The following is a 15,234-nucleotide window of genomic DNA, read 5'->3' on the forward strand; positions in this document are numbered from 1 at the left end:
CATATGTTGAGCAGGGTGTGTGAGCAGCAGAGACCTTTGATGGAGTTCCATCTCCAAAACCCAAGGGTTCATCAAAGTCAGCCCCCTCAGTTTCTGCACCATGAGTTCCCATGGGTGGCATACGTATGTGAAATCCTATCCCATCCTCTCCACTGGACACTTTGCAAACTCACTAGAACCTCTATGAAAGTGGATAAATAATTTGAAAACTTCTTTCCTCTACATTAATATGGACAGAAACATAACTTTAAACCGAAAGAAACATTAGCATGCGCTCATCACAATTCCTGATATGACAGCTGCGTTAAGTAGGGTGCAGGGTACAACACAGACCAAGCTCGAGCACCAGGAACAGGTTTTACAATGGCTAGCGGATAATGCTTCCATCTGCTTTTCCACCAGCCAGTCAGCCACTACCTGCAGTCGTGTTCCTACCCAAGAGTCCCACCCTTGCCCCCTCCCAGGATCTATTTTCGGGTCCTTTTACGGTCTCTCCCTCTAAACCACTTCCTGAATCGCAAGAGCTACCAGATGACTTTGTGTGTCCTGATGCCCAAATACTGGAGCATCCACCATTTCCTACCAATTTTGTGGTTGTGGACCAGCAACCGGCGTTTCTGGGCTTCAGTGATGATGATGATGAGACACAGTTGCCATCAGGGCAAGCTGCGGTTATGTGCAGTTTGCAGTAAGGGGAGAGTGAGCAATTGGAAGAGGAGTTGGTGGACGACGAGGCCACCGACCCGACATGGACAGGGGTGATGTCTAGCGTGGAAAGCAGTGTAGATGTGTAGGCAAACTAAGCAGAAAAAAAGGTGGCTAGAGGCAGAGGCATGAAAAGGGGTGATGTCTAGGGGCGAAAGCAGTGTAGATGTGGAGGCAAGCTAAGCACGAAAAAATGTGGCTATAGGCAGAGGCGTGGACAGGGGTGATGTCTAGGGGGAAAGCAGTGTAGATGTGGATGCAAGCGCAGCAGCAAAAAAGGTGGCATGTCCAGAGGCAGCACGGCCAAAGATTTTCCGTGTACTAGCCACTCGCGCAAAACTCGCCTATGTTGGCAGACTTATGTGAGATCTCTTCGTGTCTTTGAGGAGTCCACCAAGAGGGTCAGCTGTGACGACGCACTCGTGAGTGTAACAATCCCGCTCCTGTGTGTGATGCGAGAATCCCTCATTGCCATCAGGGATAACGTATTGTATGCTGAGGAGTCGGGAATAGGAGCAGAACCATTCCAGCAGAATAGTCAGTGCACACTCCTGTCCGCTTCACAGCGTATATTGATGGAGGAAGAGGAGTATGACGAAGTGGCAGATGATCTCATTGTCACACAGGAGGCTAGCAGCACCCCCTGGCCAAACTACAGCCACTGAGGGGCCTAGTGTCACCAGGAGGGACAAGTATAAGCGCATGTTGCAGGAGTACCTAGAGTACAGACCTGTCCTCTGTGATCCCTCTGCGCCCTACACTTAGTGGGTCTACAAGTTAGATTTGTGGCTGGAACTTGCGCTATACGCCTTGGAGGTCCTTTCCTGCACTGCCGCCAGCGTGCTATCAGAAAAGGTCTTCAGCGCAGGCAGTGGCATCATCACGGATAAGCACAGCCAGCGGTCAGCTGACAGTGCTGACTTTCATCAAAATGAACAGCCAATGTATAGACCCATCATTTTCATGTCAGTTACATGACAAATTTACAAGTCTAAACTGAGTAGGGGCTCTGAAAAGAGCAACCTTACCACCTCTTGCATGCGCTGTCATTTAGAAGGCAAGCCCTGGGCTCAGTGGGAGAGAGCAAACGCAGGACAATCGTCGCCCAATGTTGCCGACACTACCTCTTCCACTGTTTACAGTGCTGGTGCTGCAGTCCAGACCACTAGCCTGGACACCTACACATTTGTCTCTGACACTTTGGGGAAAGCCTCTCTGAAAGCCTACTCCTGCACTGCAACCTCGACCACACCTGCGACCTGTAAGTGCTTCAGCACTGGGGTGTGGAGACGTCAGCAGGTCGTGCTGAAGCTCATCAGCTTGGCCGACAGAAAAAAAATCTTCCCCCGAGGTTAGGGATACCATCCTCGATGTGACGGCAAAGTGATTTTCCCCGCTGCACCTGGGCCCAGGCATGTTGGCGTATGTGATAATGGCTGGAACCTGGTATCAGATCTGGAGCTTGCCAGACTCAAACACGGTCCACACATGGCCCACGTTTTCAACTTGTTGGTGCAAAGGTTCTTTGAAACCTACACCATTGTGCCTGATATACTGGTCAAAATGTGGCCATTTTCGTAAGTGAAAAGTAGCCTCTGCTAGGCTGAAAACATTCAAAGCACACTCCTCTCATCTTTAGACCGTTGGCTGGAGGAGGAAGACAAGGGGGATGAAGTGGCATTTCATGTCACTGTCCCACAGGAGGCTTGAGGGTGAAGTTCAGTGCATCTCATTGCTTCAGCACGGATGGTGTGAAGGGGAGTGGAAAATGTAGGAAATGGAGAGTGACCCTTATGGTTGGGGGCAGCGAAGTCATGCCAAGTAACACACTGGCACACATGGCTGACTTCATGTTGGGTTGCTTTTCAATAGACAAAGGCATAGTTCACATCATGAGAGCAAACAATTCTGGATTAAACAAAAAATTGTATTGAGTTTATATAGCTTGACTGAATTGTTGTGCATCCCAGGTAGGTTTTGGGGGGTACAGCATTAAAAAATTGGATTGAGCTTATATAGTGTGACTGAATTGCTGTGTATCACATTTAGCTTTTTTTTTTTTTTTTTTTTTGGGGGGGGGTAGACCCTTAAAAAGTGGATTGAGCTGATATAGCCTGATTGAATTGCTGTGTATCCCAGGTAGGTTTTGGGGGGTACAGCATTAAAAAATTAGATTGAGCTTATATAGCTTGACTGAATTGCTGTGTATGCCAGGTAGGTTTTGGGGGGTATATACGATCAGCAAAAGTCCAGCTCACCCTTAAGTAAATGAATCATGTCCTGGGCTGCTCGGATGTGGACGGACTTCACTCCACGTAATCCACAGTAGACAACAAGTAGAGGTTCCAGCGTCACCAGGTTTATTTAAAAAGTAACTTTTATTCGTCCATTAAAAAGGCATTACAGCATACCACATAGTGGAAAGTATACACTCACCAGCCACTTTATTAGGTACACCTGTCCAACTGCTCGCTAACACTTAATTTCTAATCAGCCAATCACATGGCGACAACTCAGTGCATTTAGGCATGTAGACATGGTCAAGACAATCTCCTGCAGTTCAAACCGAGCATCAGTATGGGGAAGAAAGGTGATTTGAGTGCCTTTAAACGTGGCATGGTTGTTGGTGCCAGAAGGGCTGGTCTGAGTATTTCAGAAACTGCTGATCTACTGGGATTTTCACGCACAACCATCTCTAGGGTTTACAGAGAATGGTCCGAAAAAGAAAAAACATCCAGTGAGCGGCAGTTCTGTGGGCGGAAATGCGTTGTTGATGCCAGAGGTCAGAGGAGAATGGCCAGACTGGTTCGAGCTGATAGAAAGGCAACAGTGACTCAAATAGCCACCCGTTACAACCAAGGTAGCCAGAAGAGCATCTCTGAACGCACAGTACGTCGAACTTTGAGGCAGATGGGCTACAGCAGCAGAAGACCACACCGGGTGCCACTCCTTTCAGCTAAGAACAGGAAACTGAGGCTACAATTTGCACAAGCTCATCGAAATTGGACAATTGAAGATTGGAAAAATGTTGCCTGGTCTGACGAGTCTCGATTTCTGCTGCGACATTCGGATGGTAGGGTCAGAATTTGGCGTCAACAACATGAAAGCATGGATCCATCCTGCCTTGTATCAACGGTTCAGGCTGGTGGTGGTGGTGTCATGGTGTGGGGAATATTTTCTTGGCACTCTTTGGGCCCCTTGGTACCAATTGAGCATCGTTGCAACGCCAAAGCCTACCTGAGTATTGTTGCTGACCGTGTCCATCCCTTTATGACCACAATGTACCCAACATCTGATGGCTACTTTCAGCAGGATAATGCGCCATGTCATAAAGCTGGAATCATCTCAGACTGGTTTCTTGAACATGACAATGAGTTCACTGTACTCCAATGGCCTCCACAGTCACCAGATCTCAATCCAATAGAGCATCTTTGGGATGTGGTGGAACGGGAGATTCGCATCATGGATGTGCAGCCGACAAATCTGCGGCAAATGTGTGATGCCATCATGTCAATATGGACCAAAATCTCTGAGGAATGCTTCCAGCACCTTGTTGAATCTATGCCACGAAGAATTGAGGCAGTTCTGAAGGCAAAAGGGGGTCCAACCCGTTACTAGCATGGTGTACCTAATAAAGTGGCCGGTGAGTGTACACATACAGAGATCTTGATTTGCTACGCGTTTTGGAACTTAGGTTTGTTCCTTCAGCATGGCATTTTTTGGGGGGTACAGCATTAAAAAAAACTGGATTGAGCTTATATAGCGTGACTGAATTGCTGTGTATCACACTTAGCTTTTGGGGGGTAGACCCTTAAAAATTGGATTAAGCTTATATAGACTGATTGAATTGCTGTGTTTCCCACTTAGCTTTGGGGGTACAGCTGAGGAAAACTGGATGTTGCGTATATGGACTGACTGAATTGCTGTGTATACCACTTAGCTTTGGTGGGTACAGCATTAAAAACAGGTTTGACCATACATGGACTGAATGAACGGCTGTCTCCCACTTAGCTTTGGGGGGTACAGCATTAAAAACAGGTTTGACCATACATGGACTGAATGAACGGCTGTCTCCCACTTGGCTTTGGGGGTTACAGCATTAACCAAAAAAAAAAAGGTTTGACCATACATGGACTAAATGAATGGCTGTCTCCCATTTAGCTTTGGGGGTACAGCATGGGAAAGCTGGATGTTGCATATCTAGACTTACTGAATTGCTGTGTATCCCACTTAGCTTTGGGGAGTAGACCCTTAAAAATTAGATTGAGCGTACATAGCCTGAGTGAATTTCTGTGTATCCCACTTAGGTTTTGTGGGTACACATACTGGGGATATCTGGATTGAGCATACATAGCCGGACCCAATTGCTCTGTATCCCTGTTAAGTGTTTGGGGGGACACCACCTGCAAGGCTGGGTTGAGCATATAGAACTGGACTGAATTGCTCTGTATTCCTGTTTTGGGGGGACACCACCTGCAAAGCTGGGTTGAGCGTATATAATATAACTGGACTGAATTGCTCTGTATCCCTGTTAGATGTTTGGGGACAATGTCTTTTCTGTGTCCCTCTCAGTAGTCTGCTGTCTTGCTCTTGCCTTAGACTAAGGTCCCCTTAGCTCTGTGATAAAGATGATTTTTAATGGGAAGTCTGCAGTGACAGTAAGGAGGCAGCCCCTGGAGGGAGGATAGTGGTCAACCTGCCTCTGTGCCTAGATATTATCTCAACCATCCAATACATCTATACATAATAAAATGGGTAGCTTGCTAAATATTTTACTGATTATATGGGATTATATGTGAGAAGCTGTGCACTGTATATTTGTACGTAGTGCCTTGATTGTACTGTGCCAGGTTGGAAATATGGGCCCACTAGTTACCCTGGGTCAGAGGCTCACTAGTGCCCTGGGTCAGGGGCTCACTGGGATACTTACAGTTCTGCAATGTGCATGAGGCTTGTATTCATAATGGATTTTTTTGTGGTGTTTTCCATGATTTGGTAATTTATTTTTTATTACTGAACATTTAGCTCCAAAACATGTGAAAAACCTACTTACACTCTAAATAATGTAACAAATACAAGATTATAAAAAAAAAAAAAAAAAAAAAAAAAAAAAGGCTGATATAACAAATTATTTTTCCAGCTTTGCAAGCATTCTGTAAGGGAATTGCACTAAGGCATTGCTAATTCCTTAGTGCTGCTGAAAGAAGGGAAAGAGACAGTGAGCCCTAAACTCGAGCCAGCCCCTATCCCTACCTAATTGCCACAACTGTCCTAATGACTGGAGCAACTGGGCGGCAATCCCTTCTCTGAATAACTGCACACAGAACAAAACACAGAAGCAGAGCCAGCAAGTCAAAGGGTCAGTAAAAGTTGAGCAACTCGGTACAAAATCGAAATCCAAGAGATTAGTCAAAGGTGTAGCAGAGGTCAGAAGTCAGAATACAATAATAGCAGAAAGAAGAGCTTAGCAGGGATAAAGTCTCAGGACAGAGATACAATAGCCAGCAAGCCAGTGTGGGCTGATGGCCTGTATATAGGAAGCCGAAGACCTGCCCTAGACTTGATTGGTAGACAGGCTGTCAATCACACAGGCAAGACTATGATTAACTATTTAATGAACAGAGGGAAACAAGGTGCAGGAAATGTGTGTGGTGGAAATTCAATTACAAAGAGAGGTAATAGAGCAGTGTTCAGACAGAGCAACAAAAACCTCTTAAGCAAGGAATCATAACTAAACATGCCTCCTGCATCGCAGTGTGTGAGCAGAGTGATGCAGAGACTTGAACAGGCAGAGATGCTACAGTACCCCGCTTTTATGAGGGACCACCTACGTTACACATTTATTGCATGACAATGCCATAGCTCGATGATTCAAGAAAAGCACAATCAATGATAAAAACAATAGGCTTTTTTATTATTTTTTTTTAAAGCTCTATTATGGCAACGTTTCAAACAACATCCCATAAAAAAGGCAAAAAAATAACATCAAACCAACTTAGCAATGTGCCAGTCACACAAGTGTGGTTCTTTACCTTATGTACATATTTAACACAAACATTTTAAAATTTAACATGTGTTGCACTTTGTACACATTGAACCGCAAATAGGTAGTGGGGTTATTTGCATTTTCTATAAAGTTCAATAATAAAGACCATTTTCCTGAGAATATTTGTTCTTGAAAGAAAATTACAATTAGAAAAAATAAACACAAAATGTTCATTTAAATCTTGTTGAGGAAAAGGAAGGGGTGGGGGACGCCTGTCACGACCTGGGAAAGTTATAAAAAATGCCAGCTTAACATTATTATTATTATTATTAAATTATTAAAGTACCATTAAGTTAAATGTATACATTCCATACAAAAAGTTGTTAAATCTTCTGTAAATGATTTAACACTGATTGTTGCAATGACAATTGCACTTTTCTCTTTACAAAAAATATTGTGTGTGGAAGAAAAAGTATCATTTGCTACCCTGTATGCACATCAAGACTGAACAATCCAGTCACTTACATAAACCTCAAACAACGAGAAACCCTCCACCCGACTGTGGCATTTTGTACACGTGGGGAACCTAGGACTTTGTGGTTGATGCTACTTTGATTTCATATTTCCGATTTTTGCCATATTAAAAGGAGAACAGATCTTGGAAAAGGAACAAGGAAACAATCCGCCCAGACCCTTATAAATGTTTTCTGTCATCCACTGCCCTGGAAGCCATTCTCATCAGAATGGTCAATGCCATTGGTGAGAACTGAACCTCAGTGATATAGGCAAATACTGCTCTTAATAGAATAGACTGTTAGTCGATTTTAGGTGGCAGTGACACTTTCTTTCTACCTGAAAGAGAGATAGAATTGTGGTCAATGACAAAGACTTTTTTGTTTATCTACATTGAAAGCGTAAAATACAAATGGATGGTGCACCTTGGCGCAGGTATTGGCAGATGTTGAGTCCACTGGGGAGTAGGTGTAATAAGTAAACGTAGCGGTACTACTAATTTCTTCAATTGTGGGGGGGGGGGGGGACTTTTTTATTAAGACTGGAATTTCCTACCCCAGTCTTACTTCATTCCCCAACAGGCACAAGACGCAACAGAATTACTAGAAGTCCCCATCCTCTTAATAGTTGCTCATGTAGGTGCACCTGAACTCAACCTTAGATTTCTGGTATAACACACCACTTTTTTTGGCATGATTTATAGTAAAGCTGATGGACTGGGGTGCCCTTGGTCAATCTAGATTCCTGCCAGATTTTGCCCACTTTCTAAAAAAGTAGGACGTGAGGCACAGGAGCTGAGATGTGCCATCAGGTGTCCAAATGTGCATAGTTGAGGTACCTTTTTGGCCAGCAAAGTTGATATATCTGGGTCAGTGTGTTAACCCTGGGTTTCCGCTGTGCAAATTGTTGGAATTCATATTTGGAAGAAGATAAATGTTCTAAAATGGCAAGCTGATCAACAGAACAGTTTATCAACTCTCAACACAGTTTATTTGTGGTTGTGTTATATTTGTATTTTTGTGTATGTAATGGACAATCTAACAGCCAGAAGGATATGCCACTGTTTATCTCCAAGACCACTTGGCATCTAACAGCCAATCTAGGTTGGCAACAAGAGCATCTCCAACAAAAAGAACACCTTCTATCAATATCTGGTTTCAATAATTACGTAGCAGGTGCCAACATCAGGTTTCTAATGCTGCTACAACAACGTTTAATACCAAAATATACTTCAATGCATGACCAGGTTTGTAGTGTACAGAATGTCACTTCATCGACTTCTGCTAAATAGGAGTGACAGTAAAACTTCTTGAGATGATTACATAAGATGAAATAGTGGATTTAGCTAGTGGAAATTGGGGTGAAATTCACCACCTGGAAGCCTGGAAAATAAAACTAAGTCAAGTGTCTTTTCACAAGGCAGCATTTGTCAATGTGTGGTGGAGTATAAAGGCCTTCCTCGAAAAAGCAGTAATTCCATCCATCCAGATTAGGAAGTTCATTCAACAGTAACTTCTTGGAACAAAATCATGTAGGAGATGTATCTGCTGGTCTTATTCCTCTTGCATAGATGATCTACAACGTTCTCCACATGAACCAAGGCACGTATGATTAGAAAGCATTCTTCATGGATGTATAAAGATCAGAAGTCTGTAGACTTGCTTTAACAAGCATAGAGGAGGAGGCTTACGGATGCCAAATCCATTCCAACAGTTATCAAGCCAAAGCCAAAGCACACCAAGAATCCGGCCTGACAGAACCGCCAACTTCAGAGGAGGATCCCATAGTGACAGCGGAGTACAGCCCTTCTTGCCCTGTGTATTTTAGTGCATTGTTATCTGGGCTGGTGCTACCACTTTGCTGAGAAGACATCAACAATGACCCGACCTTCAAAAAGAAAAGGTACATAAGACATTAAAACTTAATACGGCATTTCTACATCAAAAATCCCTTGCAATTAACTACATGGTTTGTGGAGCCAGGATGCTTAACTTCTATGTTGCTAAAAGTGTTGAGGCTGGTTATGATGATTGTCACACTTATCTGTATAACTGGTTACTAGAAAAGTAACAATAACATTCAACAATGAAGTGATGATTAGAGTAGAATTCGATCCAAATTTCAGGAGTTATTCAATACGCATTGAATCCAGATTTCCTCACACTTTGTGGTAACAAATAGCATTTTTTCCTAAAATGGGTGCTGCAAATGTTAGGACATGAGGCAAGGAACTCTGGGAACGCGAGATCACCCACAATGCCATGCGTGCAGCCACTCAGCAACCACCCTGCTCCAAAACCCGTGGTCAGAGCACAGCTCCATATGGGGGTTTTAAGCCCTTGGATGCTGTGATCAAACATGACCACAGCATCCAAGGGGTTCCGCCATGTTACATGACCCCCTCTGCGAGATCGGGCAAGGGGTTGCCTATTTGTTTCTTCTGCAGCACTTGGTCTGGCCATTGACACCGAGCTGCTATTAGCCTCCAGTACCTGGTTAATCCTGCTCAGAAGTGAGTAAGTCAGCCTATGCGTCTGCAAAGTCTGACTTCCTCTATAGGACTAAAATACATGTGTATTGCAGTATATAGTGCTGAACAAGCAATCAGTGTATGACTGGTTCACATCCCCAAGTGGGACATCACTAAAAACCACTGCAAGGCAGTGTCCTACACCACTATACAGGCTCTCTGCAGACAGAAAATAGCGGTTTCTAATGTGAATGGCTGTAAATTAATTCGGATTGAATCGAATCGGAAAATTTTTGAAAAATTCATTCATCTCTAGTGATGATTGTCTATAATGTATATTTTTATGTGTGACTTTGAAAAAAATGATTGGATCAATAGGTTTTTTTTTTCTAAAAAGGTGTACTTTAACAAGACACAATACGGAGACATATGCATCATTCATTATTTACACTAGGATTTCACCATTTTGACCAGGCACGAAGGGATTTCATTGCATCAAATTTATGAAGTATCATGAGACATTTTCATAAATGTGTTGCAATGTGTGAGAACATATATGTGCTAGAATATGACCTATTATCTACATTCTGTTCTATTTGGGCTTCACTTGAAATATAGTTGTTACATTGCCCAACAATATCTGTTACTTTGAGCAAAGTATACCAAACTCAAACTTCAAGATAGATATGAGTTTTTCTTCCCTGAGGAGTTCACAAAGCCAGACATATCAGGCGCTCTGTGCTAGGAATTTCATGCAGCTATACTTAAGTTGTCACTGTAAATTATGGCATCAAGATTTGCAAGAAGGATCTAATAGCTATGGAATTAGAGTAATCGGCCAATAACATGGAGTCCCATGGTGCCATTTATAGGTCATTGATTTAATACATTAACCATAACCCATCATCAAACGTTAAGATACTCCTTGACTTCAGGATCCAATACCATGGACATGGCTAGAAGGTTTTGTAGATTAATTCATTATTTTACATATTACTTATTCATTATTTTAACTTGCGACAAAAAGATTGTTAACAGAATGAGAGACTTCCTAGACAGGAGGAAGGTGTTCAGATCTTAAGGACAGGTTACTTTTATGATAGGGTGTCTTTCTATATTTCTTTTGGTTGCCACATGTGATCCGTCAACATTGTGATGTCAGATGCAGTCCTGAATGCAAAGGTTTGGGGCAGATTTATTAAGATTGGTATTTTGGACGCCAGTCTTAATACAGGCCTTGACAGATGCAAGGTGTGCCTGATTTATCAAAGGGCTCCACTTGTGCTCCAAACTGAAAATCAACACCATTCCGGAAAACTAACATAAGGTATAATAAATGTCAGATCCAGACATCTCTGCTCTGGCCCATTTCGGTCCATTGGTCCAGAAATGGAAAATCGCAAGCGATTGTAGAACAAAAAATGCCTTGCACATTCGGCACAGAAAAGGTCCTTGCATGAAATGTGTGCCAGAAGACTGGCATAGATGGGATACATAAACGATACATTTCCCCCATTGTGTCTCTCTGAGCTACACGTTACATTTATTGGGCACTTGTTATTGCAATGATGATCTCCTGCTATCTAGGCTTCCGTGGACTAACTAGAAAACTTATATTTCAGTCTTCAAATGTACAGTTTATAGGACTTGGGTGTGTAGATGAAGTATCTGTGGTATGAAGATAAAATTGCTGACGCTACTTTCTAGTGAATAGATCCAAGCCAGAGTCTTTCAGTGCTGGGAACTGTTTTGCAATAAATCCATTTAGTGCCCTAAACACTGAATTCTTTTAGCATTCCTTCACTTTTACTGAGGTCTGTTATAACTATGGCCATAATCCAAAGTGTTTCTCTATATGTTCATGTAACACAAAATCTTAGAAAAATATAATAAACCTGTAGAGGAATTATCACTTAATACAACATCACACATAATATATGTAACAAAGATAGTCATTAGTAATGGTAGTAATAAATCATTCCTGTTTTGTACCTTATTGGTTAAATGTAGGATTCTTCACGGACAACCTGGCAACTTTCTTAATATCATAGGACTAAGGTGCCCATTAATGTGCCCAATTTGCTGAGGACCACACATGACCATTACGTATACCACAAAAATCCTTGGGGTACCAATCATGTTATCATGAACTGATCCCCAAAACCCTAGTTAACATTTGTGTTTCTGTCTTCTAAGGAGCTAGTCAGATTCCAAGGAACCCTGCCTGAAAGATACTTGCCTATCTGAATACCATCCTGAAAGGGAACTAATGGCCCTCTCAACTACAAAGTAAATGCATATTCTATGTTTATAATGAATTCTAACCCTCAATCCAAACATGTGAACCGCTGCATAAGAAGTAGAAGCCCCTGAAAAATGATTGTGGCAAAGGTCACTATATATCTTAATGTGCTAGTGTTTTAAAATACAGAAATAAAAGTAAAAAAAAACAAAAAAAAACACTTTACCGTAGTCATTTATAGACTTTCCTTTCAGATACGAGTTAACCAAATTGACACAGAATTCTATTTTTATATTGGCCTGGTTATGACTTATAATTTTCTAGTATACATGCTATCAGGCATTGAAAGCTAAATGTTTGTAGAGATAACTTCCCCAAGATAAGATAGAGATAAGATACAGAGTTGTATTCTGAGGTTATCACGATGACACTTACCCCAGAAGCCGTGCTCTGAGTGCTCGGAGAACCGCTCTTTACACAGTCATCAGAGTTTGTGGATGAAGTTGTGGAAGTCGGAGTCATAGGGATTTGGTGGTTACCAGTACCTAGAAGGACATACATATTAAATATTTGGCGCTTTCTTCTTCACTGGACACTCTGAAGAAGCAGCAAACCATCAACAGACATGGAAACAACGCTCACCATTTTGTGATTTATGGACTTGTTTTTACAGGACAATTTTTTTTCTCCACATTATTTACAGGTTTCTTACATAACGTTCACTCTAGTGTTCAGGTTTCCAGTCTCCAACTCCACTTGGGGACCAAAAACGAAAATCCTATTCCCATGAACCCCATAGGCTATAATGTGGTCTACCGGGCTTCCGCCTATTTTATTTTCCTGTTTGCAGGACTCTTCTCTCTGCCTATTTTAAGCAGAATGGAGGACGCAATCCCCAAATGCTAGTGTGAACCTAGCCTTATTTATTTCTTCATTTTACAAATGTTTGCATTTACTGCTCGTATTTCTAACATAAAATGGATCTTTCTGCAGTGGCACAGGTTTGTAACCCATTTACAGCCAGTGGTCCATAACAGGTTAACAACATAGTTGTCCATAAGCTTTACTGCTAAGCATTACTAGTAACAACTGCTGACCGTTTGTAACACAAATTTGGTGATAATTTTATAATATTTGCGAACTTGTTTTAATTATGTGAACACTGAGCTAAGAAATGCATTAATGTCATTTCTATTGTACACCATATTGTATAAAGATTTTTCTCTTTTCTATACAAGATTTGTTTATATATTACCATTACTAGAGGAGGATATCCTTGTTTAGTGTAGGACCTACCATTACTAGAGGAGGAAAGCCTTGTTTAGTGTAGGACCTACCATTATTAGAGGAGGACAGCCTTGTTTAGTGTAGGACCTACCATTACTAGAAGAGAACAGCCTTGTTTAGTGTAGGACCTACCATTACTAGAGGAGGACAGACAGCCTTGTTTAGTGTAGGACCTACCATTACTAGAGGAGGACAGCCTTGTTTAGTGTAGGACCTACCATTACTAGAAGAGAACAGCCTTGTTTAGTGTAGGACCTACCATTACTAGAGGAGGACAGACAGCCTTGTTTAGTGTAGGACCTACCATTACTAGAAGAGAACAGCCTTGTTTAGTGTAGGACCTACCATTACTAGAGGAGGACAGACAGCCTTGTTTAGTGTAGGACCTACCATTACTAGAAGAGAACAGCCTTGTTTAGTGTAGGACCTACCATTACTAGAGGAGGACAGACAGCCTTGTTTAGTGTAGGACCTACCATTACTAGAGGAGGACAGCCTTGTTTAGTGTAGGACCTACCATTACTAGAGGAGGACAGCCTTGTTTAGTGTAGGACCTACCATTACTAGAGGAGGACAGCCTTGTTTAGTGTAGGACCTACCATTACTAGAGGAGGACTTAGACTTGTTTAGATTCTTTGGCTTTCGCTTTCTAGTTTGGATTCCTTCTTTCTTCATAGCCAGTGGTCGAGGAACCTGAAATAACAGGAATATAAGATAATGCTTTATAAATACATAACAGGGAAGGTTCTGCTTATCTCTACTGAACTGGTGTCACCCAATATGGATCGTTATATACACAAATGTCCCCTTGTCCACAAATGGACTTTGACTTTTCACTTCACCTTTGCGATACCTAAACATTTTAAGGCTTTTTTTCCACAAGTTGGCCTACACTAATATTATTAGAGATGAGCGAACAGTGTTCTATCGAACACATGTTCGATCGGATATCAGGGTGTTCGCCATGTTCGAATCGAATCGAACACCACGTGGTAAAGTGCGCCAAAATTCGATTCCCCTCCCACCTTCCCTGGCGCCTTTTTTGCACCAATAACAGCGCAGGGGAGGTGGGACAGGAACTACGACACTGGGGGCATTGAAAAAAATTGGAAAAAGTCATTGGCTGCCGAAATCAGGTGACCTCCATTTTAGACGAATAGTGGATTTCAAATCCGGGTCATATGAGAATGTGAACTTTGTGACTATGAGACAGGGATAGCTGTACAGGCAGGGATAGCTAGGGATAACCTTTATTTAGGGGGGAATGTTATTAAAAATAACTTTTTGGGGCTCTATCGGGTGTGTAATTGTGATTTTTGTGAGATAAACTTTTTCCCATAGGGATGCATTGGCCAGCGCTGATTGGCCGAATTCCGTACTCTGGCCAATCAGTGCTGGCCAATGCATTCTATTAGCTTGATGAAGCAGAGTGTGCACAAGGGTTCAAGCGCACCCTCGGCTCTGATGTAGCAGAGCCGAGGCTGCACAAGGGTTCAAGCGCACCCTCGGCTCTGATGTAGGAGAGCCGAGGGTGCACTTGAACCCTTGTGCACCCTCAGCTCTGCTACATCAGAGCCGAGGGTGCGCTTGAACCCTTGTGCACACTCTGCTTCATCAAGCTAATAGAATGCATTGGCCAGCGCTGATTGGCCAATGTATTCTATTAGCCTGATGAAGTAGAGCTGAATGTGTGTGCTAAGCACACACATTCAGCTCTACTTCATCGGGCTAATAGAATGCATTGGCCAGCGCTGATTGGCCAGAGTACGGAACTCGACCAATCAGCGCTGGCTCTGCTGGAGGAGGCGGAGTCTAAGATCGCTCCACACCAGTCTCCATTCAGGTCCGACCTTAGACTCCGCCTCCTCCGGCAGAGCCAGCGCTGATTGGCCGAAGGCTGGCCAATGCATTCCTATGCGAATGCAGAGACTTAGCAGTGCTGAGTCAGTTTTGCTCAACTACACATCTGATGCACACTCGGCACTGCTACATCAGATGTAGCAATCTGATGTAGCAGAGCCGAGGGTGCAC

The 15,234-nt window shown here is 42.8% G+C and overlaps 1 protein-coding gene across 3 annotated transcripts in view; it reads right to left on the reverse strand.

Moving 5' to 3' along the window:
- Positions 1 to 6,595: 6,595 nt before the first annotated feature.
- Positions 6,596 to 15,234, reverse strand: part of GATA6 (GATA binding protein 6) — a 29,125-nt gene continuing 20,486 nt past the window's right edge. For all 3 annotated transcript variants that reach the window (XM_075270618.1, XM_075270619.1, XM_075270617.1), the window contains exons 5-7: positions 13,803 to 13,896; positions 12,352 to 12,461; positions 6,596 to 9,091 (exon numbers count right to left, since the gene is read on the reverse strand). In XM_075270618.1, coding sequence (XP_075126719.1) covers positions 8,921 to 9,091; positions 12,352 to 12,461; positions 13,803 to 13,896 — 375 coding nt within the window. In that variant the 3' untranslated portion in view covers positions 6,596 to 8,920. The remainder of the gene's footprint in view (positions 9,092 to 12,351; positions 12,462 to 13,802; positions 13,897 to 15,234) is intronic.

This window comes from Leptodactylus fuscus, chromosome 4 (genome assembly GCF_031893055.1).
Source record: "Leptodactylus fuscus isolate aLepFus1 chromosome 4, aLepFus1.hap2, whole genome shotgun sequence".
Lineage (NCBI taxonomy): Eukaryota > Metazoa > Chordata > Amphibia > Anura > Leptodactylidae > Leptodactylus > Leptodactylus fuscus.